General features: G+C 35.1%; 5 protein-coding genes across 9 annotated transcripts; 3 read left to right on the top strand and 2 right to left on the bottom strand.

The window, feature by feature from the left end:
• The first annotated feature begins 224 nt into the window (after positions 1-224).
• Positions 225-3749, top strand: LOC140823727 (protein CHAPERONE-LIKE PROTEIN OF POR1, chloroplastic). 5 transcript variants are annotated; one of them, XM_073185206.1, is made up of 5 exons: positions 225-363; positions 1570-1775; positions 1855-1955; positions 2388-2832; positions 3446-3749. In XM_073185206.1, exons 2-5 carry the CDS (start codon positions 1639-1641, stop codon positions 3594-3596), a joined length of 834 nt encoding a protein of 277 aa, XP_073041307.1. In that variant the 5' UTR covers positions 225-363; positions 1570-1638; the 3' UTR covers positions 3597-3749. The 5 variants fall into 5 exon arrangements, with proteins under 5 accessions (XP_073041307.1, XP_073041306.1, XP_073041308.1 ...); XM_073185205.1 differs by having other exon boundaries at positions 239-363; positions 1617-1775; XM_073185207.1 differs by having other exon boundaries at positions 246-270.
• A 1665-nt stretch (positions 3750-5414) lies between these two features.
• On the top strand, positions 5415-11077 carry LOC140823726 (kinesin-like protein KIN-7E). The gene is made up of 13 exons (XM_073185203.1): positions 5415-6088; positions 6289-6378; positions 6494-6594; positions 6683-6796; positions 6887-6968; positions 7236-7303; positions 7394-7459; positions 7572-7696; positions 8173-8506; positions 8619-8723; positions 8806-9852; positions 10065-10390; positions 10470-11077. Exons 1-13 carry the CDS (start codon positions 5881-5883, stop codon positions 10786-10788), a joined length of 2985 nt encoding a protein of 994 aa, XP_073041304.1. The 5' UTR covers positions 5415-5880; the 3' UTR covers positions 10789-11077.
• Positions 11078-12084: 1007 nt separating this feature from the next.
• On the bottom strand, positions 12085-15835 carry LOC140823725 (1-deoxy-D-xylulose-5-phosphate synthase 2, chloroplastic-like). Its single transcript, XM_073185202.1, has 10 exons — positions 15612-15835; positions 15330-15497; positions 14999-15163; positions 14699-14849; positions 14343-14614; positions 13991-14264; positions 13578-13885; positions 13217-13498; positions 12493-12777; positions 12085-12399 (listed from the first exon to the last, which is right to left on the bottom strand). The coding sequence occupies exons 1-10, from the start codon at positions 15699-15701 to the stop codon at positions 12253-12255; spliced, it is 2142 nt and encodes a 713-aa protein (XP_073041303.1). The 5' UTR covers positions 15702-15835; the 3' UTR covers positions 12085-12252.
• Positions 15836-20502: 4667 nt separating this feature from the next.
• Positions 20503-22142, top strand: LOC140824383 (WAT1-related protein At1g68170-like). The gene is made up of 7 exons (XM_073185976.1): positions 20503-20702; positions 20802-20864; positions 20976-21092; positions 21201-21447; positions 21521-21676; positions 21756-21907; positions 21992-22142. The coding sequence occupies exons 1-7, from the start codon at positions 20503-20505 to the stop codon at positions 22140-22142; spliced, it is 1086 nt and encodes a 361-aa protein (XP_073042077.1).
• A 141-nt stretch (positions 22143-22283) lies between these two features.
• On the bottom strand, positions 22284-23194 carry LOC140824823 (uncharacterized). Its single transcript, XM_073186370.1, has 2 exons — positions 22801-23194; positions 22284-22671 (listed from the first exon to the last, which is right to left on the bottom strand). Exons 1-2 carry the CDS (start codon positions 22978-22980, stop codon positions 22405-22407), a joined length of 447 nt encoding a protein of 148 aa, XP_073042471.1. The 5' UTR covers positions 22981-23194; the 3' UTR covers positions 22284-22404.
• Between the last annotated feature and the right edge of the window lie 392 nt (positions 23195-23586).

The following is a 23586-nucleotide window of genomic DNA, read 5'->3' as shown; positions in this document are numbered from 1 at the left end:
ACTATGTCATACAAAATGTGGTACACTTCATGTGGAAATGTGGTACACTTCATGTGGAAATGTGGTACTAAAAAAGTACCTAGGTACTGAACACAAAAAAAAAATGACGGCTGGGGACTGAACCCAAATTTCCCGTTTATTTTTATGTACTTTTTTTCCCTTTTTTCCATGTAAACATTTGCCAAACAACCACATGGTATTTTATGCAATTTTTTTAAAATCAAAATCAAAGTCTGCAGACAAGCTTTAAAAACCCTTTTTCTTCTTTGGGTATTACTTCCTATCCTTTTGCCATGACTTCCGCTTCTCCCATCTCTTTTGCATTCGTTTTATGATGATTATGAATGAATCTTTCTTACTGCGGTAATTCAAATCTTTTATCGTCGATTTTCTCGCTTTTTTTGTGGTAATTTTCTTCCGTTTGTTGTGTTTAACTTTTTGTAGTGTGGCTTTATCCAATTTTTGATTGCTGATTGAGGTTTTTAGAGTTCGATGTTCATTTCTAAGCTACCATTGCTGCCTTTCGATTTTTCTTGGTATATGCTTGTTGATAATGAGGTCTAATTTGCCTTTCTTGGCTTTGGCAAGAATTCCCTCATTCGGGATTTTATTTGATGTTTTCATTTTTTTTTTGAGTGAGAATATTTGAGTGGGGAAAAATTTTGTATTACTGTTTGTATATGTTGACTTGGGTAAGGACGTACCTTGTGGAAAGCAGTGAAGGGATGCTTGATAAACTTGTCGATGACAGAAAGAAAGGAGGAAGAAAGGTGAACATAGAAATAAACTACATTGCGCAGGAGAACAGCCTTTGTGAGCCTTTATGGACAACGTCAATAAATAGGAGTAAGAAAATTGGGTGAAATGCCTCTTGACCAGCGTGATATTCGAATGTGGCTATTGCTAGAGACTTCCTACTCTACAGTGATGTGCATATTTAGTGCATTTTCTGCGTCTCTGTATGGCTTGTTAACCTTTTTATTCACCTTAAAAAACACAAGCCACCTTCATTACCAATTAAAACTAAAGGTCCATGTTTAAATAGATAAGTAGATCATACATATAATAAAAGGAGATCTTTTATATGTCAATGGTAAGTCGAAGGAGAAACTATTCAAATTCTGTTTCTTCTTGTCATTCTTTTTCCCAAGGAGAAAAAGAAGGATTTGGAGGTCCTGGGTTGGTGGACTTATCGTAGAGATTGTAAGACCAAGTTAATTTGCTCCCTAAGTGTACTCTGGGTTGGCTTAAAGAATTAAACTGAAAGCCTTTCAATACAGCTTTTCGATGATGCACCAAATCCCAAAACAAAGTTAATTTGGTCCGTAACTGTTTGGGAGATTATTGTTCTGGCTCTTTGCTTAATTTCAATGTGATACATCCATGTTTTTTAATGCATGCGGGTTTTCCCCGAGTTTTTTATTTATCAACAAATCCATGACTGGTACGGGCCAATGACCATCACCATATCCAATAACTATATATCTGTTATATTGTCCTGAATTGATGGGGTCATTGCACTAAAAAATGCTGAGCATTTTTTTTGTTTTGTTTTGGTGGATATTGCAGCATTTTACGAGTCTCCTAAACTGAAGTGTGACTGACGTTTGTAACAGTTTTCACCTGGTTAAATTTCAAATGGCATCATCTGGTTTGACTTATAGCCCCTTGAGATATAGTCTGTACGTACCTACAAGTGGTTCAGGACCACATAATAAGAAAGTTACCTCTCTTCCTAATATTGGGAGATCCAAGGATCCTCTCTGTCTGCAAAGGTACAAATTCTACTATACATGTCGAGTTCTTGCAGGCACACAATTTTATGATTGATGTGTCATCTTGATTGTCATTTAGAAATGTTTTGGACGGTTCAACTTGGAGATATAAACAACACCATACTTTAGTGAAGTGTGCAATGGATGCTTCCTTTGGTGATCTTACTAATGGCTCTAACGGTAATCCTATAAATTTACTGGTTGACTATGGCGTTATTTTTTATGGTTTAACATGTTTGATTTGTATTAACATGTTTTCTTTGCTTACATTTTTTAAACAGGAATTTGAGTGTTTATCGCTAGTTGCTTTGCATGATATATTTATTGTAATTGGGAGTGACCTTCAAACTTATGCTTAGTTAGGTCATATTATCCTGATATCAGGTTTTCTTTAACTTACAAACTGGGATACTTAACATCATGTTTTATACTTCACTTGCGTTTATTTGACTATTATATCTATAGAAGTACTTCTGTTATTTGAATACGTTAATGATTATATTGTAGGATTATTTATTGCTCAGAGTTTTACATCAACTGTTTAATTTGCCTAACGCTGGAGAAGCTGGCGTTTCTGAATTTTTTAGCTTTTCTTCATTCTACTTGATACAGCTATATTTCCCAGAATTAATGTGAAGGACCCCTACAAGCGATTGGGAATTAGTAAGGAAGCTTCTGAAGAAGAAATTCAAGCTGCTAGGAATTTTCTAATACAAACATATGGAGGAGACAAAAATAGTGTGGATGCGATAGAATCAGCGCATGATAAAATTATCATGCAAAAGTTCTATGAGAGGAAGAACCCTAAGATCAACATCAAGAAAAAGGCCAGAGAAGTAACACAATCTCGATATGTTCAGGCTGTCACTACCCGGTTTAGAACTCCAGCCACAAGCTTCATAATCAAGACTTCTGTTGCATTTATAGTGCTTGGTGTGCTCACATTACTCTTTCCTACGGAGGAAGGTCCGACTCTTCAAGTTGGTATTTCTCTGATAGTCACAACATATTTCATTTTTGATCGGCTGAAGAGCAAATTGCGGGCTCTTCTATATGGGTAAGCTCTACATGTTACTGAATTAAATATGCCATCTTTTGTGTCCATTGTCAGTAATACATGAAATCAATATTGAAACCAGCTTCTATGTTTGAAAATATTTATCCGCATGTATAGACTCTAGTAATTTAAAGTCCAGAAGGCAAGCACCTTGAGTCTTGGCTCAGGATGCTCCGCACCTGCATTATGACACATCACCAAAGCTCTGCATGTAAGTGAACCTGCATCTTAGTGTGAAGCCTAATCTTGAGCTTTAAAGGCTCAAGGCTGTTTTAAGAGCGCCTGAATTCTAGGTGAAATGTAAGACAACAGTAATTCTGACTCACTTGTTAAAAACTTTCTTTGTTTTAGAGTTCATTCAATAGTTCGTAAGATATATATTTGGGTATGATGATGAATTATTTTGGATATTTTGAATCGACCATGCGACCTCATAGGACGCCTTATGTTAATAAGGCGCATGTTTGACCTTACATTAAATCTCTACAATACCCATGTGCCGTAGTGTACATTGTACTTTTAATAACAACAATATATACATCATTACATCTAATCCTTCCTTATGGTCATCTTTTTTAGATTTCGTGCTGAACTTGTTACTCAATTGGTTCAGGGTTGGAACTTTTGCTCTTTCATGGCTGGTTGGAACGTTTTTGATGGTTTCTGTTATGCCGCCAATACTTAAAGGGCCCAGAAGTCTGGAAGTAACAACTTCATTGATAAGCTACATTTTCCTATGGGTTTCTTCAACTTACCTTAGATGATCATTTTTCTGGAACATCCCCAATGTCTTGACAAGATAGGCTATTTTTCGTTCTATATTTCTTAAGTTTCAAGTGCTTTATATACTTCCAGTAACATTGATATTGTGGTGAGACATGGTTCAGAGATTTATAACATCCTAGGTTGGGTTTCAATTCGCAAATTCTTGATAATTATGTCCAAATCACGTCCAAAAAAATTATTATGGACTAAATCTTACAATAAGTAAGACGAAAAAAATGTCACATGCGAGTCGTGACATTGAAAATCTATGTTAAAAGCTTTATTATAAGATCGTGTCCGTATTCTCACCCGTGATTCAATATTTCTTCTGTTCTGTTTTTTTAAAGAAAATTAATTAGAGCATCTCCTGCCATCATCTCCACCGTAATAAAGGATGGATTTTCCTCCGAATCAACTCTAAATTGAATCTCCGAAATGGAAATTGAGTGATCCTTTGGAGGGCAATAGAATCTGATTTTGAAGGATGACATGAATTACAAAAATGTCGTATTCCAAAATTGCTTATTGGTCCTTTTCTATTTTTTTTTATTTACGTTTGGTCCTTTTTTATTTTAAAATTTATGTTTTGGTCTTTTTCATTTTTTTTATTTTTAATCCCTTTTAATTAATTTTGGTGTTAAATTTTTTTGTTTCTTTTAATTTATTTCAAGTGTCTTTTTCATTAATTTATTGTAATTTTACTATTTCTGAGAAACACGAAAAGGAGATAATAAACAAGGAAAAAAATCATTACACATTTAATTGTGTTCGATAATAATAAATTACATGATTATTTAATGTATCATACAATTTATTACAAAAAATTAACAAATTAATTTTGGATTAATAATATATTATGTAATTGGAGGTTTTGGATTAATATATTACATTAGTATCACATATTAAATGTTTTGTATTAATTTTCCTTCAAAAAAATATTTGTCATTAATATCAAATTTGTTATATATATTTAGGTACTCAAAAATCATATATTATTTGGGTTAGTAATGGAACGAATCGGTTTGATAAAGATCGAACACATATTTAACTATTGAGATTGGATTATTTGTTTTTTTTTTCTTTTTTATTTTTTTAAAAGTGTATTTTTAAAATGGTTTTTTTAATTAAAGGAAACCACCAAGGCACCAATATAAAACAATTTTTCTACGCCACGTGCAATGCATGGATGGGGATCGATATGGACGATGCTACCTTTAATTATGGGACACCTCTTCTTTGAGGCACATGGGATGTGATTTATAGGGGTCAACTTTAATATTCCCCACTCCCAACCAATTATCAACAATCTCTCTTTAATTTTATTATTATTTATTCAGCATAAATTAATTATTTAAGTATACAAATATTTTAGTAATTAACAATTAAAGAACATTAATGATTGGGATTAAGGGAATCATTATGTCAATCGATTCAGAAAGAGTAATACCATTGACTCATGTTTTTAATATGAAATCTTTGTTGAATTTGAAATACAACTGTTAATTTTTAATTAATTATATTTTCATCTGTATGAAATAAAATCCATAATATGTTGATTGAATATGCAATATGGAATTTAATTAATTATATTTAACGATTGATATATAAATTTAAACACTTAGCATTTTCATCAAAAAACGATATTAATGATCTAGAAATATCTACGGCGTTAAATAGTAATTATTATGAATGTGTTGAATCTAGTCAATAATTTTTTGACAAAAATTTGTATGAGATATCTTATCGTCCATTTCATTTTTATCAAAATTAACGATGAAACAAATCATATCCTGAAAAGAAATAAAATAAAGGAATAAACTTTGATTTCAAATATAAATTTTCAGTCTGAATTCATATTTATCTGTTTGGCATACAAAATCAGGAGAAATTTTGCCTTGAAAACAGAGAGATTTTCTTGCAATTGATGGTTTCCAACATTGTGTGAAACTCATCGGCAAGAACAGATTTCTCAAGTTTTCAGGTCAAATTTTCAACCTGATCCCACGTTATTTCAACCCATTATGAAATATTCGACAGACTGTAAATTTATATGGTCCACAGCCCTTAGAAATGGAAAATACAAAATCCCCCATCAATGCATGAGACAAAAGAGTGACCACAGAAATATATAATTGAAACACCAAAGATATGCAGACCCTTTTGTTTGTTCGTTATGTTTTCCATTTTTGAGGGCGTTAGCTAATGGTTATGATCCCTGGTGCAGTTTTGGTACGAATTTTCACCGTCTGATTTTAATAAAAAGCACGAGTTTTGAGGTGGGAAATGGGGACAATGGAGAGTGGAGACGAAGGAATACAAGGCAATGAGGAGAGAATTTACGTGTCTGTGCGGTTAAGGCCTTTAAATGATAAAGAAATTCTGAGGAATGATGTTTCAGATTGGGAATGCATCAATGACAATACAATTGTTTACAAGAGTGCTAATCTTTCTGCGTCAGAGAGGTTAATGTATCCTTCTGTATATGTATTTGGTAAGAAATTCTAGGCTTGCTATTTTTTTGTTGCTAGTATGTTTGTCTAACTTTTTAAAAAAGAAACTGGGTTCTTTAAATCTCGACAAATCAGTGTGATCTTGGTCTTATTTAGTTTAGGACCACATACATAATTAGATTTTGTATTTAGGTTCTCTTCCCAGAATTGTCGCTCAATTTCTGATTCTTTTTTTGTCCAGACAGTGTATTTAGGACTGATTCCGCCACCAGAGAGGTGTATGAACAAGGTGCCAGGGATGTTGCTTTATCAGTTCTCAGTGGAATGAACTGTGAGTAAAGCTTTATCCTTTTTTCAAGTTTGAAGTTTTGTTTGTTCCTTTCTCTCTTTTGGGTGTTCGTTTTAAGGATTCTTTACGCCAAATCATAAAAAACATTTGTCTGTAGCAAGTGTTTTTGCTTATGGACAAACAAGCAGCGGAAAGACTTTCACTATGACTGGAATTACGGAGTATGCGATAGAAGATGTGTACAAGTATATACAAAAGGTTATCTTTAATGCTACATTATGATTTGCGGTATTTGGTCACCAGCGAACAACATTCTTTGTAATTCTAATGGTTGAGTTGTTTTCAGCATCCAGAGCGAGAATTTGTTTTGAAGTTCTCTGCAATGGAGATCTATAATGAATCTGTTAGAGACCTCCTTAGTTTTGATAGCACTCCACTGAGACTTTTGGACGATCCAGAGGTAAGAATTTCATTTCTGCGAGTTGCAAATCCGAGGAAAATGTTTTTAATTTATTGGTCGTTACCTTATGTCCATTTTTGTTTTTGATAGAGGGGAACCATAGTGGAGAAACTCACTGAAGAAATTTTGAGGGACTGGAATCATATGAATCAGCTCCTTTCAGTGTGTGAAGGCAAGGAAACATATTTCTCCCTACATTTGATGGCGCATGTGTTTTGTTTGAATCTGGGGGAGGGTTCTAGTAATTTATATTTCGTATTTCCGAGTTAGAAACAGTAAACATCAAGGATTGAAATCTATTATTATTGAAAACTGTGGTAACAAATATTGTTTCAATTTTAAAATCTAAAATATTGGTACAAATTTTGATAAAGTCCTCCTACAGTATATCATAGACCGTCCAGCATTATCAATTTCTAGAGTTCTGTCATCATTGCAGCTCAAAGACGGATTGGAGAGACATCCCTTAACGAAACGAGCTCCAGATCTCACCAGATTATTAGACTGGTAATGGAAAGATTTCATCATATGCCAGGATATTGTTGCAGAAATAAAGATATTTATGAATTTCCATTGATGATTAATGTGTTGTTTCAGACAGTTGATAGCATCTCTCGTGAGTTTTTAGGCAAGGACAATCCGAGCACTCTTACAGCGACCGTGGTACTTAGTTATTAAAGATTATCATTCTACATGCTATATTTAAGTTTTACTAGACGGTTTTGTTTGTTTGTTTTTTTTTTTAACTGGAAATCAATATCTTGTCTTTGTGTAGAATTTTGTCGATCTGGCTGGAAGCGAGCGTGCGTCCCAATCATTGTCGGCCGGCACTAGGTTAAAAGAAGGCTGCCACATCAATCGCAGTTTACTGACATTGGGAACAGTGATTCGGAAGCTGAGGTCTGTTAGTTGTATTCATGATTTTTCTGCCAAAACTCGGTTTTTAAAACTTCTGTGGTTGGGTGAAACTGCACCTACTGTTTTTTGGTAATTTGTTTTACACCTTATTAACAATGGACTAAGGATCTTTAAGAACTTGGTTCTTTAACTAAATTTTCATTTGAATAGATTGAAGAATATAAAGTCAGAGCCAAAAACAAAGTGTGTTCACTGATTAACTTTATTTGCGAAGATCTATAGTACTTTAAATGAACCTTTGATGCACTATCATTTGTAGAGTAATGATTGCTCCCATTTTAATTTGTGACTGAATCGTATCCTTACTACAAACCATTACTCATGTTATCGAGTTAGACGCTCGGTCGTATAAAATCTTAGTTGTATTGTATATAAATATGAAAGGCATTGGGAAGAATGAGATATTTTTGTAGTACAGTCTTGTGTTAATCATTCATATTGCTTCATAATTAATGCAGCAAAGGCCGAAATGGGCACATTCCTTATCGAGATTCAAAGTTAACTCGAATACTTCAAACGTCTCTTGGAGGAAATGCTAGAACAGCCATCATCTGTACGATGAGCCCTGCACGAAGTCATGTTGAGCAATCAAGGAACACTCTTCTCTTTGCCGGCTGTGCAAAGGAAGTGAGAACCAATGCCCAAGTTAATGTGGTCATGTCGGACAAAGCATTAATAAAGCATTTGCAGAGTGAACTAGCAAGATTAGAGAGTCAACTCAGGAGTCCCCAATCTACGGCCCCATCAAATCATTCGGCATTGTTTAGTCAGAAAGATCTTCAAATCGAAAAGGTAATGGTACTATATGAAAATGATGGTTGATAGTGGTTTTTCATCTCCCAGGCTGTCAATATTAGGCTTCGGTGAAACCTGAATCTTTATTGAAGTTTTTTTTTTGACGCAGCTTGAGAAGGAGATTAAAGAACTTATTCTGCAAAGAGATATAGCTCAATCTCAAGTGAGAGATTTGCTACAAATGCTGGGAGATGATGAACAATCAGCGATACGGGTAAACGTTCATTGCTTGATCTGTTGCTTTCTTTTTGTACTGCTTATTCGTATTTTTAGTACACTCCTGATTTTTTCTCTAGGTAGGATTGGGAAACTACCCTCATTTGCGAGTTCAAAAATCACCGGAGGGTGAAATCCAAGAACAGGAGAGTTCCATTTTGGCAGATCCTCACTCCTTGGATGTTGATAACAAAACTTTTTCTGATGGACTCAGTAGGACCAGTTCAGAAGATCATTTTGCTAAAATTCCTTATTTTAACGAGAACTTCGAGAGCAATAATGCTACTCCAAGAATCTTGATTAGCAGTTCAAACTTTAATGAAGGTGATTCATCCCATGGTTGGGAGGACATAGAGAAACGAAGTAATGGGACTTTAGAGGATCTGTGCAGGGAAGTTCGTTGCATCGAGACAGAAAAATTGAGTGACATAGGTTCTGTGAAATCAAGTAACTTACATTCAGAAGAAAACAATGGATTCTCTGAAGTAATATTGTCTGTAAATGGAGACAGGGGTGAATCTAAATCTCCATCCCCGCCTTTGGGTAGAGAACAAGAACCTCCATTGAAGGGTGATAATGAGTTGAAAGCAGATGAAGGGTTTCGACCTATACCCTTGAAGAAGACACAAGAAAAAATTTCTTCATCATTGAATGACATCCGAGAGTCAATACCACCAATGTTCAAGAAAGGGAGTGAAGTTGGATCTATTCATTTTCTTGATATCGCATCTCTTGAAAAGCTATCTTTAACACATGAGCTAGCCACAGATTCATCGGTCTCTAGAAGCTTGAAGTTGACTAGAAGTAGAAGCTGCACAGCAAGCATGGTTACCACTGATTCAGCTTCACCTTGGTTCAAGATTGTGGACTACAATGAGAATACATCATCAATGGGATCAGAAAGAGAAAAGGAGAGTTTCGAAAGGAAAATACCTCCAATAAATTTTAATTTCTACATGGATAAGTTGTCAACAAAAGATTCTCATTGTTCTCCAGAAAATACTTCTGATATTGAGATTGGTGCACCATATATAGAGTTTTCGACTGCTGAGGATTTCATCTGCTGTTCTGCTGACACGAGTGAAAAGACCAAGCTTCCAACTGAAAAAGAGAGTGTCACAGATCCAGTGAGTCAACATTTCTGTCTAACAAAAGTATATTCTAAATGATTACATTCTTTCTTGAAGTATTTTTTGTCAAGCATATGCAGATTTATTTTATCTGTATATACACATATACATAACAGCAAAAAAGCAATAATTACATCTACAAAATTTTTGGACACTTGAATTGGTTTCCTGTCGTAACTCTTATGCATCAGCATCTATATTTCATACAGGCTAATAGCGAGACTGAACCAAAGGTCAATCAGTCTTCAAAGAAGGATGTCAAGGACGTCGGTTTAGATCCAATGGAAGAAGAATTCAAAGGTCTTTCAAGTTGGCCAACTGAATTCAAAAGGCTCCGAAGAGAAATAATTGACCTTTGGCATGACTGCAATGTCTCACTTGTGCACAGAACTTACTTCTTCTTACTATTTCAAGGTGACCCTTTAGATGCTATATACATGGAGGTAGAGATGAGAAGAATGAAATTCTTGAAGGAGAAATTCTCTCGGGGAGAGAAAACCATAGTGAATGGTCAATGTTTAACTCTTGCTTCAAGGTAAGATTTTTGAGCCAATGACAATGTCTAATTGTTCACTAAAGTTGGTTATTTTTTTAATCTTTTTATATAATATCAGCTCGAAGGACCTTAGTCAAGAGAGACGTAAGCTAAGCAAGCAGATGGAGAAAAAGCTTTCAGAACAAGAAAGAGAAATGCTCTTCCTCAAGTGGGGCATTGGCATCAATACCAAACTCAGGAAGCTACAGTTAGCTCATCGCCTGTGGTGCAGTACCGACGATATGAATCACATATATGATAGTGCATTGCTTGTTGCCAGGCTGGTTGGTCTTATTGAATCAGGGCACTCTCCCAAGGAGATGTTTGGGCTTAATTTTACACCCCGAAGATCAGAAAGAACATATACTTTCAAACGTAGCTTGGTATCTCTCTTCTAATGTTATACCAATATGTATGACCGGGTAGATTTTATCGGTTTCGAGTATAGGTGGCATCAGATATTTTCTGTGGCTAGAAGGTTTGTTGCAATGTAAAATTAGTGTCAAGAAAATTTCAGGGGCCTTCTTCGACTGTGTTTATATTGATGTACATCCCTTTGGTGCTGTTAGTGTAAGATCTATTTCAAGTGTGTATGTACAAGTCAAGTCATCCTTGCAATAAATTATACTTTTATTGACCAGTATATTGCGATGAATCTGAGTCATTTGATTGCTAAAGTTCACAGAATTATAATTTATGGTTAATAAACTTATTCCTCACAGTATTGAGATTATAATTTGCATCGAATGATTTGGATTTGAAATACGAATTTGAGGGCAATGTTTCAAATAACTCCAGTTTCATGAACTTGAAATAATAAGATCAACTCCAACTGTGCTCTATCTTGATATCCAACACCAAAATAGAGTCATGTTTATGTGATCTAACCAGACACTTTCTGCTCCTCTTGCATGGTCCTAACATGTGTTGGCCTTGGTCTCCTCTTCTTTATTTTTATTTATTTATTTTAATAGTTAATTACGATATAAATTAAGGTTGGTATTCGAAAACTTGATTAGATTATTGTAAGATTTTATTATCATGATTTTAATTTTGAGTAATTTATTTAATAAATAATTAAATTAATTATTATTTTATGATTTCTTAAGTATTCGAAATATGTATAGAAATTAAATTTATTAGTAATATCTGAATAAAAATATAAATGATTAAAAAACAATTTATGATATGATATAATTATAAAATGGTAATTGCATAATTATATATAATTGTCGTCACCTTGTCGCCCGCATCAATTAATCAAACAAAGTAAGAAAATTAGAGAGCTTCTTCTTCTCAAGCAGCCTCCGCGCGAAGCTGCTAGGGGTGGTGCCCTTTGAGCCGCTGTCAAAAAATCCTGCCATGAACATCCCTGTCGTCTCGTTGACTGTGAACAGGTTCTATAGTGGAAATAGCTTTTGCTTGCTCATGTTCGTTATCCTGTACTCTGGATTGTTAAGTGTTTCTAACAAGACTTCTTCTGTTTACTGATTTGAATCCGATGGGTATCTGATACCACAAACATCTCTTTGAATCCAAAAATTATATTAAAAAAAATCCCATTTTGAACACAATTTCCATTCAATATACTTGTGCCTTAAATTATTAGTTAACATAACTATAATCTTGATTCATAGCATTTACAACAGGATTATGCTGCAATAAATTGGTGAGTCATTGGTACTTCGTATCAGTATGTAAAATGTTGCCTGTTGAAACAACTTTATTAAGTATTTTCTAGTATTCTTGCAGTTTGAAAGAGTGAGTTCCAAGATTAGAACTCGGCGATACAGTCCTCCATCCTCCCCATATGTAAAAATTAACAAAAAATTGTTCATATTGATGCAACATTGTTTCGAGTCTCAATGTAGTTTGAGAGCTTCGATAGGCCTTCCAAGAAGCGATAAAACCGTGCCACAGATATGTTTCGAAGAGAGACCAGCTTCTTCGATCTGATCCTGTGGTGCTCCATGATCAATGTATCTATCTGGAAGCACCATTGATCTTAACTGCAATTCGAAAAAATTAACAATATATTAGAAACAGAAAGAGGGAAATAGTTAATGCGGAATCTATGGAACCAAATATGCAACTTTTTGTACCTTAAGGGGTCCATCCAATAAACCGTTTAAGCTCAGGAAATGAGTGACATGTGATCCAAATCCTCCTATTGAACCTTCCTCCACGGTGATTATAATTTCGTGTTCTTTTGCCAGTCTTCGTATAAGATCAGCATCCAATGGTTTACAGAATCTTGCATCAGCAACTGTTGCTGATATGCCAAGGGATTTAAGCATTTCTGCAGCTTCCAAACACTGCTGAACTATTGCTCCATATCCAAGAATCGCCACTTTGTTCCCTTCTCTTACTATTCGGCCTTTCCCAATCTGTCAAATAACGTAAATATGCACTCAAATCATTATTTCAGTTGAGGGATTTGGTTGGTTCATACAAGGTTTGTTTGTACTATTGGGTGTAATTTACTATACTTTAATTGACTCAAACATTTCAATCATCATCCAAACAGTGTCAAAGATTGGTATCAATGACAATGGGTGCAATTGTAATTGCTTAGCGACATCTCTTAACAATTGATTCAACTGCAACTGAAAAGACTCAAACATGTTATTTTGACTTTAATAATGATTATAGGATCGAGTATCTATAGCAATACCAAAAGCAATAATAGATTGTAATAGTCTAGTTCAAATCTATTAAACTTTCCCAAATATCATTTGTCTACAGCTGAATCGCTTAACATTAATCAAGAAACAGGGAAATTATTGCTGCCAACGCATTTGAAATAGAGTAGAATTTTGTGCTCACCTCAAGTGGTATTCCTTTGAAATGAGGTGGGAGAATGGCTCCTATTCCATTACCCCTCGGAAATCTAAAACAGCTTGGTCTGTCATCTATTGCTGCTGCTGTGGCAACCATGTGCATTAGCTCAGCCTCATCTGATGGAGCCATGACAACCATATTTGGCAGGCAAGCCATATACGTCACATCAAACGCACCACAATGAGTTGGCCCGTCTGCACCTACTAATCCAGCTCGATCCATTGCAAACCGGACAGGTAACTTTTGAAGATCCACATCATGTACCACCTTTATACATACATGTAGAACTGTTATACTTTGTCTAAAACATGACGAAAAATTATTTTCTTTATATTAGATTTCTCACCTGGTCGTATCCTCGTTGCAGGAAGGATGAATAGATAGCACAGAATGGCTTGAGACCCTCGGAAGCTAAACCTGCTGCGAACGTGATGGCATGCTGTTCAGCAATACCAACATCAAAACAACGGTCTGGAAAACGTTTCTGGAAATAATTTAAACCCGTTCCACCTCCCATTGCAGCATGGATAGCCACAATTTTGCTGTCTACTTCAGCTTCTTTTACAAGCGATTCTGCAAAATACTGAGTGTATGAAAGTGTAGAGGACTTGGGCTTAATCTGCTTCCCTGTACTTGGTTCAAACTTGACGACTCCTGAAAGATCATGAAAAAAATAAATGCCATGTTTTTTTCCTTTGCAAAAGATAAAACTTGGTTAATTTTTGGCAAGTTTGTGTATTAACACTAATATAATCTCACCGTGCATTTTATCGGCTGCTACCTCAGCTGGAGGATACCCTTTCCCTTTTTCTGTTACGACATGGATTAAAACCGGGCCTGGTGCCGGCATGGCCTTGACTTTCTCAAATATACTAACTAGATCATCGATATTGTGTCCATCAACAGGGCCGATGTAGTACAAACCAAGCTCTTCAAAGAACGTGGAACCGGAAGCACTTAACATCCCTCTTGCATATTCATCAACCTTGGCTGCAACTTCATGTGCTTGGGGTCCAATTTGCTTTGTAATGCTCTGCAAAGACCAAAGCCAAAACTTTACCAGTTTCCTATATTTATCAATGCTGACACCTGAAGGAAATCGAGTTACTACCTTGGCAGCTTCTCGAAGTTGTCTGAATTTAGGATTGGCCTGAAGCTTGCTCAGAGCGCCACTGAGCGCACCAACGGGCGTGGCAGGGCCGTCTAGCGTGGCAGTTGGTAAAGAAACTTGCTTATTATCGTTCAGTATAATAATAAGATTCGTGTCCAGAAAGCCTGTATTGTTCATGGCCTCGTACGCTTGTCCAGCGGTCATTGCTCCATCTCCAATCACCGAAACAACATTGTTGTTCTTCCCTAATAAATCTCTGGCAACAGCCATACCTATTATCATCGCAAATTTTCATTATTTTATATGTGAATCTATTTTTCAGCACATTTTCAAAAAAAATGCAAATTTGAAAGTACCAAGTCCAGCAGAGATGCTGGTTGAGCTATGCCCAGCGCCGAATGCATCATACACACTCTCGTCTCTTTTAGGAAATCCTGCCAGCCCATCAGTCTTGCGAATCGTGTGCATTTTAGACCGCCTCCCGGTCAGAATCTTATGGCCGTATGTCTGAAATCATATTCTCCATTTCAGAATCCACTGATATATGACTCAAGAAACCGAAAGAATATTTTATCCATTACATGAAGAAACATCTATATCTTGATTCTGTTCCTGAAGTGTTCATTATGTATGAAACAAAAAAATTAAATCTTTACCTGATGGCCAACATCCCAAATAATTTTATCTTTAGGGCAATCGAAAACATGGTGCAGAGCCACAGTGAGTTCCACAACTCCTAAGCTTGAACTTAAATGCCCACCAGTCTTTGCTACAGTATACACAATCTCTGCTCTAACTTCTGCTGCTAATTGTTCGAGATCCTGAGAAACAAACAACATATAATGAAGATGAAATAAACACAACCCATGAACCCTTATCAATTATCACCTTTTCTCAGAACAATGATCAATCAATAGCAGAAAAAGATTTTTTTTTTAAAAAAAAAAAAGAAAGACAAATTCTGGATTTCACTGTAGAATGATGCACCTTCGTGGAGAGATTCTTCATATGAATAGGATAATTGATCGTATCGAGTAACGGTGTAGCCGGTTTTTCGCCTGAAAAATCAATCTTCCATCCATCTTTTTCTTTCCTTATTACCATCTTTCTTTCATCCCCATCGGAAACACCCCTGGCTGATGCTTTAACAGACGACTGAGTTTAAAACCATTTCAAGCAAAACCCAGTAAGCATAAGATTCAAATAACCACAGAAGATTCCAAGTAACAATAACATAAAAAAACATGAAAATTTTAACACAGTGCTAACCTGTCTTCTTCCTCCACAGTTGAACTTTGGAACTGCAAAATATGATGATGTGGTTTGGTTTACTCTAATTAAATTTCCATGAGCAGCCATTCCTGGAATGAAAATAATGGGTCTTTCGTTGGATCGGAGAAGAAGATCAAAGTAAGTGAAGAAGGACAGAGTAGTAAAAGTTGGCAACAAAGACCAAATTTATAAATACCAATATAGAGTAGCTTCCATGAAATGACAACATAAATAAGCGATCCGACAAGGTGGACTGGTTTAGCACAACCATTCCTATTCTTTTCTATACATGCCAAACTTTGGTGGCTATTCCTTTTTGTTTTGAGTTCAATTTAATTTCTTTTTTTCCGAGGAATCGTTAAATTTAATAATAATAAAAAAATAGATGATGGTTTCTACTTTCTTTTGTTTTTGAAATCCTATTCTAAAATGTGAGATGACTCGAACCTGAGTCACTACAAAAGAGAAACAAAGTGAGATCATTAGAACTAAAGCTCGATGTCTTATGATTTCTATTTTCTATACTTGAAAGAAGTATTTGATAGTTCCATGTGTCACATATAATTCAATGTAAAAACCATAATGGTTACAATATTACTAGATTGGGTATGAAGACAACACCCATAATTGTCTGGTTGGATTTGATTGGAGATTAGTGTGATGTGCGCGCGTATAAATCCTCTGTTGCGACGTGACATCTATATTTAATTCTAATTTCAAGATTACATAATATGCTCTTCTTTTGTCATTACAGTTGAGGAATCACAAAAAAATGTTTCGGTTCTAATTTCTGTTTGATGCCATGTTTTCCAAACAAATATTGTGGAGGACCCCAATTCTATTTTCCATGTGATAAAAAAAAATTGGTTTGAGCCATCAACATGGGTGAAACTGCGCTTGTAGCTCATTTAATCTCACCATCAACCAACTTAACATTAGATTAGAGTTTTCGAATGTTCATTTTCCGTTTGTGTTAAAAAAAACATGGGTGATGGGAGGACTCTCGTTGATGCATGGCGGCGGCCGCGGCCGAAGGTTCACCAGCTTTTTTTTCCTTCAAAAAAACAATTTTTATGATTCATGGCATATTACCGAGATTAACAATGATTCATAGATAACTAATTTAAAAACGTCAATTTTTCATTCTCTATTGTAAGTTTTGAAATTTTAATGGATTTAGTTCAAATAAATATGTTAAAATGAACTTTCGGCATGTGTCAAAGACGCAAAACCAATCAAATGTGTAATTCATGTTAAATTTTGGACATCCTAATCAAGTCATGTCACCACCCTGGATATATAGATATATGACAAAAAATTGTTTGAGACGATCTCACGGATCGTATTTTGTGAGACTGATATCTTATTTGAGTTATCTATTAAAAAATATTACTTTTTATGAAAAGTGTATTACTTTTTATTGTGAATATTGGTAGAGTTGACATGTCTCATAGATAAAGATTCGTGAGATCGTCTCACAAGAGACTTGTTCTATATATATATAATATACACACAAAATGTTTATTATTGTGATGCAGCCAGTTGTTATTTCGATTTCTGTATATGCGCTTGAGTCGGATTTGATTTAGACAGGCAAAAGAAGACAACCCTCAAATTAATTTGAGTTGAGTAAGAGCTAATAATGCATTTGGTGATGCAACTGTAGTGAGCTTAAGTAACACGTTTTGACGACTGGAAGTGGTCTAGAGTGTCCGTGAATATCGGGTTTTTCTTCAAATTTTATGATTTTTAATCAAAAGTTGGAAGTAAGTTTGATATATTTTTTTCTGCTTTTTTTAATAGTTTAAAGTTATAATTTGATATTTGTATTTTTAAAAAATTTGTCATATTCTTCGGTTGCTTTCGATTTTTATAAATATTTTGGGAGATTTTTTAAAATGTTAAATTTTATTTATATATGAGTTTTTAAAAGTTTCGAACAAGATATTTTATTTTCGGATAAAATAATTTATACAATATTTGTAAGCTCAAATTTAATACTTGAACTTATTTATATTGGTGTGTAATAATTGTCCATACTGTACGGTTTGAAATATTTTATTTATCACCAGATAAAATTTTTGATAAAGTGATAAGCGATTATATTGGTCCTAAAATTGGTATATATTAGAGACAATCCCACGGGTTTGATTCACATTGATTATAAGGAGTGCTACTATTGAGAGCACGATTGTTGAGTGCAATAATTGTTCATACATGATAGAGCAATCGAAACATGACGCATGAGCTGTTTTTCATTTTTTTTAAAATATTGTCGGAAAAAAATAGAAATTAATTTTACGATAACATTTAAGAGCATTTATGTTTTAGCATATAGATGGAAGCGTAGAGACGGCAAATTGTATTTACTGGCCGAATAGGAACACATCTGATTAAATTAGTAAGTAAAAGTTTTTAATAATTGGATGCGTTCGTTATCACCAAATAATTTAATTGTTGCTCAAACAAAAAATTGTAGATACATTTATTGTTCAGCAACAAGAAAAAAATGTCTCGAAATATCATATAAATTGTGAAAATTAATCCTAATAATACGATATTGTTCTATATATATATATTATTCAAATGCATTTTGATAGGAGTATAAAAATGGATCGAAATTTGAAATTATGAGTTCAGGACTGCAAAATTTATGTGTAATTATTTTTATTGCTATATTTTAATTTTCTAACCAGAAAAACCTCGCAGCCGTTATTTTTTATATACTCTGGATAAATCCACGGGCTAATGCAATAGCACATAGACCACACTGACCAGGTAAACTTTGACCAAGCTCGTTCAAAAACCCTTTTTTTTATTGTAGTAACATATCATATGTTCATAATTAATTTTCTCTTAATTGCATACTATAACTAATATTATATTAGTAATTCCTGAGACTTTAATTGTATTTAGTATAAATATCAGGATAAAAAAATGCCATTTTTCATATTAAAAAATCGAAAGAACTAAATATGAAGCTAAGGGTGATATTGATCACTAATATTTTTTCTCTGGAATTTAAAATTTTAAAATAATAAATCAAATAAATACATATAATTATTGGCAAAAACTTGTGTGAGACGGTCTCACGTGTCGTATTTTGTGATACATATATCTTATTTGGGTCATCCATGAAAAAATATTACTTTCTATGCTAAGAGTATTCACTACAAAAAAACGGAAGCATTAGCGACGATTTTTTTAAAACCGTCGCTCAAATAACGACGGTTTCTCTTTTTTCGTCGCTATATAGCGACGGGTTTTTCATGAACCGTCGCCTTTTAAATTATAGCGACGGTTTTATAAAACATGTCGCTATAATAGCCACAGTTGTATAAAACCGTCGCTATAATAGCCACGGTTTTATAAAACCCGTCGCTATATTAGCGAAGGTTTATAAAAAACGGTCGCTATTATTGCGACTGTTCCACACACCCGTCGCCATTTTGTGCAAAGGGTAAAACACATGCGACGGTCTTGTATACTACCGTCGCTATTATAGCGACAAATTTTCATAAACCGTCGCTTAATTTAATAGACGACGGTTTTATTAAAATTCGTCGCTATATAGCGACCGTGTAAAACACCGTCGCTTAATTTAATAGCGACGGTTTTAATATAATAGTCGCCGATCTAGATCAGCCACGGTTATGCAAAATCCGTCGCTGATCTAGATCGGCGACAGTTTGTCAAAAACCGCCGCTATAATAGCGACGGTTTTAATATAAGAGTCGCTATATAGCGACGGTTTTTCCAAAAATCGTCGCTATAATTCTATATATTCGAAGGTTCGCGAAAATTTTCTTAACGAGTTTTCACTGTATCCGGTAGCGAAACTTTATCTATTTTTTCAAAGTTTCGATTTTTTTGTTTTGTACTAACAATTTTTCGTATTTATTTTGTAGATTTCTTCGTCGGTGCGATCTTCCCTTACGTAAAGCTGCATGGCTTCGCTCAAATTAGGTATTAAAACTTTTTTTCCACAAAAAATTTTTTAGTAGTTTTTTTACAGAAAAATTCTTCATCGGTGCCATATTTCGTTCGTAAATTTTTTAGTAGTTTTTTTATACGAATTTTATCGATAAACACCGTCGCTACTTAAGCGGCGGTTTTTTTAAAAAACCGCCGATTAATTTAGCGACGGATTATAAAGAACCGTCGCTTAATTTAGCGACGAGTTATTAAAAACCGACGCTTAAAATAGCGACGGTGTTTATATAAACACGGTCGCTATTTTAGCGACGGTTATAAAATCCGTCGCAAATATAGCGACGGTGTTCTTCATCAAAACCGTCGCTATATAACGACGGGAATTTTCAACCGTTACTTTTCGAAGGCGACGTAGAATCAGGTTACGGATAGCCTGACCGTCGTTACAACCGTCGCCTTATCTTTTTGCGACGGTTTTAGCGACGGTTTTGACCGTCGCTAAATCTATTTTTTTTTTTGTAGTGATTACTTTTTATCGTGAATATCGATAGGGTTGACCCGTCTCACAGATAAAAATTCGTGAGACCGTCTCACAAGTGACCTACTCATTCCATTGAAATCTTGCATGAATCCATAGGTTAAATCTATTACAGGAAAATCTTGATTGAATCCATACTAATATTGGTCCATCAAGAATTATTGCATTCTAAATATGTGTAGACATGGCGTTTATTACGATCATGTCACTAAAATGGTCAATAAATGATACTAAATCTTTGTAATAAAATCATCTCAATTGCCAATCTGTTGCTTTCAAGTTTATATTGTCAAACTCAGCCTCTCTCTTATTTGCCACTTTCCTATACTTCGGACATATTTACCCGCGTTATGTGTTTTAAGAAATATAGAGGGATCCATAAAAACTCGAGCTTGAACGTGAAGAGATTATGTTAAAATGAAGCGAATCCACTGTTCTGCGGCAGCGCAAGAGCTAAAGCCAATAATGTTTATGATATTAAATCAAATAGCTAGTGGAGGCGTCAATGTGTTTTACAAACTTGCAGTAGCTGATGGGATGAAAGTCAAGATTTTGGTGGTTTATCGGTTGGTTCTCGCCTCGATTTTCTTGGCTCCTATTGCTTTTGTCTTTGAAAGGTGAAATTTGGACTGAATCGCTTTCCGATGCTTGGTCCTGTCTGTTTCTTTTTAGTTTCTAAAACCTTTTAGACCTTTGAATTTGATTTGTGTTTGCAGGAAGAGTAGGCCAAGATTCTCAAAGATCATAGCTTTGCAAGCTTTTGTGAGTGGATTATTGGGGTAACAATGACAACTTAACGAAATTTTTTACATCAAAATGTTGAAAAAAAAACTAAACAGAATGAAAATCTTGTTCATTTTAACAGTGTATAATTTTTTTACCTGTTACAGAGGATCATTAGGGAGCAATTTGAATGCAGAGAGCATAGTTTTGACATCTGCCACATTTACAACTGCAATGTATAATCTCATTCCAGCTCTAACATTCTTCTTGGCCGTCATTTTCAGGTACTTAAAACTGGTGGAAAAACTCCCTTTTCTTTCGAATGAAGTTGGAATGAACAACGTTAAAATGAGCATAATTGTATTGTGATTTTCCTTTTTATGCGTTCACAGGTTGGAGAAGTTAGAAATACGACAATCAGCAGGAAAGGCAAAGGTTGTTGGATCCACACTAAGCATTGCTGGAGCGATGGTTCTAAGCTTTTACAAAGGAATAAATGTCACACTTTGGTCCACTCATGTAGATTTGCTTGAGACGGCTTCGGCTGCTACTGATCAGCGGCAGCATCAGAGTCCTTTACTGGGCTCGTTATTGGCCGTATCCAGTTGTTTTTCTTACGCAGCTTGGTACATAATTCAGGTAATCCCGCGTAAATAATACAGAAAATCTGAAATCTCGATCAAATGCTGAAAGATAATTTCACTGTGAACAGACTAAAATGAGCTATGACTACCCTTGCTATTCAAGCACGGTCTTAACGTGTTTCAGTGGAGCGATCCTGGCAGGCATATATGCCTTATGCACAGAAACACGCTTCACAGAATGGCAACTCGGGTGGAATATCAGACTCGTCGCTTCTGCTTATATGGTATGAAATAATCGAACTTCTTTTATAAAAGCAAGGCTTGGATCACGTTTTCTTGCTAAGCATCTGAACTTTGTGACAGGGAGTAATCGGCTCTGGCCTGGTGATAGCAGTAACGGCATGGGGAGGTCGAGTGAAAGGGCCTTTGTATGTCACTTCTTTTCTGCCAGTGTCTCTCATATTTGTCGCAATTATAGGATCCATTGCTCTGGGTGAGAAGCTGACACTAGGAAGGTTATAATATGATCTGGGATCTTGCTATTTCTTTTTCCTGTATGTGTTTTTGCAGAAATTTTATGATCGTTCCGTGTTCTTCAGCGTGCTTGGATCAGTAATGATCATCACCGGCTTGTACTTTGTGCTGTGGGGAAAACGGAAGGAGACGATAATGACTCAATCCGACTCGATAACAGCAGGAGAAGAAACCTCGGAAAATGCATCATCTGCTGCTGCTGTTCGAGAAGTCTAACTTGATACTTCGTACTCTTGAGCTAGTATACGATAGATTTTAGACGAAGCACTGATTGTTTCGCCTCCAAAAAATTGCATTTCATATATCATATAATAAGCATACTAACATTGTTATACATCAAAAAATTTAGAAAGAACATACAAGAAAAGAGCACTGAAAACAAAAACCAAGTCAAGAAACAACATTTTGTCACACGACTGTACATTATAGAACAAATTCTCACTCATTTATCACCTCATAATCTTCAACTAGTCGGATTTCACTCATTCTCCTCTATTTTATTTGCCTCTGGTTTTTTATCAGTTGCAGAGTCCTCATTTCCCTCAAATTCTACTACCTTCACAGGATCCGCCACCATCTTATCTTCGACTGTTTCGAGGTTTGAGATCTGAACTGGTTTCCCTTCTGTTTTCTCTGCAGCGAGAAAAGATTTTAAGGCTTCATTTTCTCGGGGCTCTGCATCTTCTTGTTTTAATTCCCCTGAAGCATTGCTGCCATTCATAACCAGACCTTCTTCCCCTTCATTCTACATTATTATTTGTTCAAACATTTCAGAAAAGAATATAACAACTTCTCATTTAAATTTAAACCACAGATCCTGAAACTCCAATTACGATATGTATCATAATTAATAAAAAGTAGACAAGTATTTTACCTCCTGGATTAACATTTGTCCAAGTGATTGGTTCTTGGCTTCATCATCCGCCGCCACCTCCATATCCTTGTTCTTCACCCCTTCTTCCATGACGGTGGCTGCCTCCTCCTTCGAAACAGGCGGCGGCTGAGCATCGCCGGAGTCCTTCAAAACCTTAAACCTGCTCGCACATGCTCCCATTATTATTTTTTCTCTGCAGATGAAAAATGGATCACAATGCAGCGTGTAGATAGAAATTAATGATTAATTGAATGGAGAAAAAGGAAAGGAGTGAAGTTTGCATATATAGGACAGGATGGCAATCGACATTAGAATTTAGAAGTCCATCATGGGATCCGTTCCGACATTTACATCCTATATTTTCTACGGATCTTTAAGATTTTTAGTTCTCTGTCGATAACTCTTTCTATGGAACTTTGACCGACAATAGAGTTTTCAACGTGATCACAAACCATTTTAGGTTTGGATAAGTCTTTTGTTTGATGATTTCATGAATCTTTATATGTAAGACGGATCAACACTACCGATATTTACAATAAAAAATAATACTCTTAGCATAAAAAAAGTAATATTTTTCCACGGATGACCCAAATAAGATACATGTCTCACAAAATACGACCCGTGAAATCACCTGACACAAGTTTTACCTTTAGGTTTTTTAGGTATCTTTCATGTTAAAATAAAATAAAATAAAATAATCCATTCATTGTGTGAGACAACGTCAACCACGAGACTCAATTACAAACTAATCTCGTACCTTAAAAAAAATAAAATGCGACCAAGATT

This window comes from Primulina eburnea, chromosome 2, assembly GCF_022965805.1.
Source record: "Primulina eburnea isolate SZY01 chromosome 2, ASM2296580v1, whole genome shotgun sequence".
Taxonomy (NCBI): domain Eukaryota; kingdom Viridiplantae; phylum Streptophyta; class Magnoliopsida; order Lamiales; family Gesneriaceae; genus Primulina; species Primulina eburnea.
The sequence above is the reverse complement of the archived record's forward strand: the minus strand, read 5'-3'. Positions and strand labels throughout refer to the sequence as shown.

Excerpts from the sequence above, each read along its gene's own strand:
- LOC140823726 (XM_073185203.1), top strand. The coding sequence starts at position 5,881 with ATGGGGACAATGGAGAGTGGAGACGAAGGAATACAAGGCAATGAGGAG. Across the intron at positions 7,304-7,393 it reads CTCACCAGATTATTAGACTG|ACAGTTGATAGCATCTCTCG; the intron begins GTAATGGAAAGA and ends GTGTTGTTTCAG. Across the intron at positions 8,724-8,805 it reads ATGAACAATCAGCGATACGG|GTAGGATTGGGAAACTACCC; the intron begins GTAAACGTTCAT and ends TTTTTTCTCTAG.
- LOC140823727 (XM_073185204.1), top strand. The coding sequence starts at position 345 with ATGAATCTTTCTTACTGCGGTAATTCAAATCTTTTATCGTCGATTTTC. Across the intron at positions 1,776-1,854 it reads GATCCTCTCTGTCTGCAAAG|AAATGTTTTGGACGGTTCAA; the intron begins GTACAAATTCTA and ends ATTGTCATTTAG. Across the intron at positions 2,833-3,445 it reads TTGCGGGCTCTTCTATATGG|GGTTGGAACTTTTGCTCTTT; the intron begins GTAAGCTCTACA and ends CAATTGGTTCAG.
- LOC140824383 (XM_073185976.1), top strand. The coding sequence starts at position 20,503 with ATGAAGCGAATCCACTGTTCTGCGGCAGCGCAAGAGCTAAAGCCAATA. Across the intron at positions 20,703-20,801 it reads ATTGCTTTTGTCTTTGAAAG|GAAGAGTAGGCCAAGATTCT; the intron begins GTGAAATTTGGA and ends TTGTGTTTGCAG. Across the intron at positions 21,448-21,520 it reads CAGCTTGGTACATAATTCAG|ACTAAAATGAGCTATGACTA; the intron begins GTAATCCCGCGT and ends CACTGTGAACAG.
- LOC140824823 (XM_073186370.1), bottom strand. The coding sequence starts at position 22,980 with ATGGGAGCATGTGCGAGCAGGTTTAAGGTTTTGAAGGACTCCGGCGAT. Across the intron at positions 22,672-22,800 it reads GACAAATGTTAATCCAGGAG|AATGAAGGGGAAGAAGGTCT; the intron begins GTAAAATACTTG and ends ATAATAATGTAG.
- LOC140823725 (XM_073185202.1), bottom strand. The coding sequence starts at position 15,701 with ATGGCTGCTCATGGAAATTTAATTAGAGTAAACCAAACCACATCATCA. Across the intron at positions 14,615-14,698 it reads CAGCATCTCTGCTGGACTTG|GTATGGCTGTTGCCAGAGAT; the intron begins GTACTTTCAAAT and ends CGATGATAATAG. Across the intron at positions 14,265-14,342 it reads AACTTCGAGAAGCTGCCAAG|AGCATTACAAAGCAAATTGG; the intron begins GTAGTAACTCGA and ends TGGTCTTTGCAG.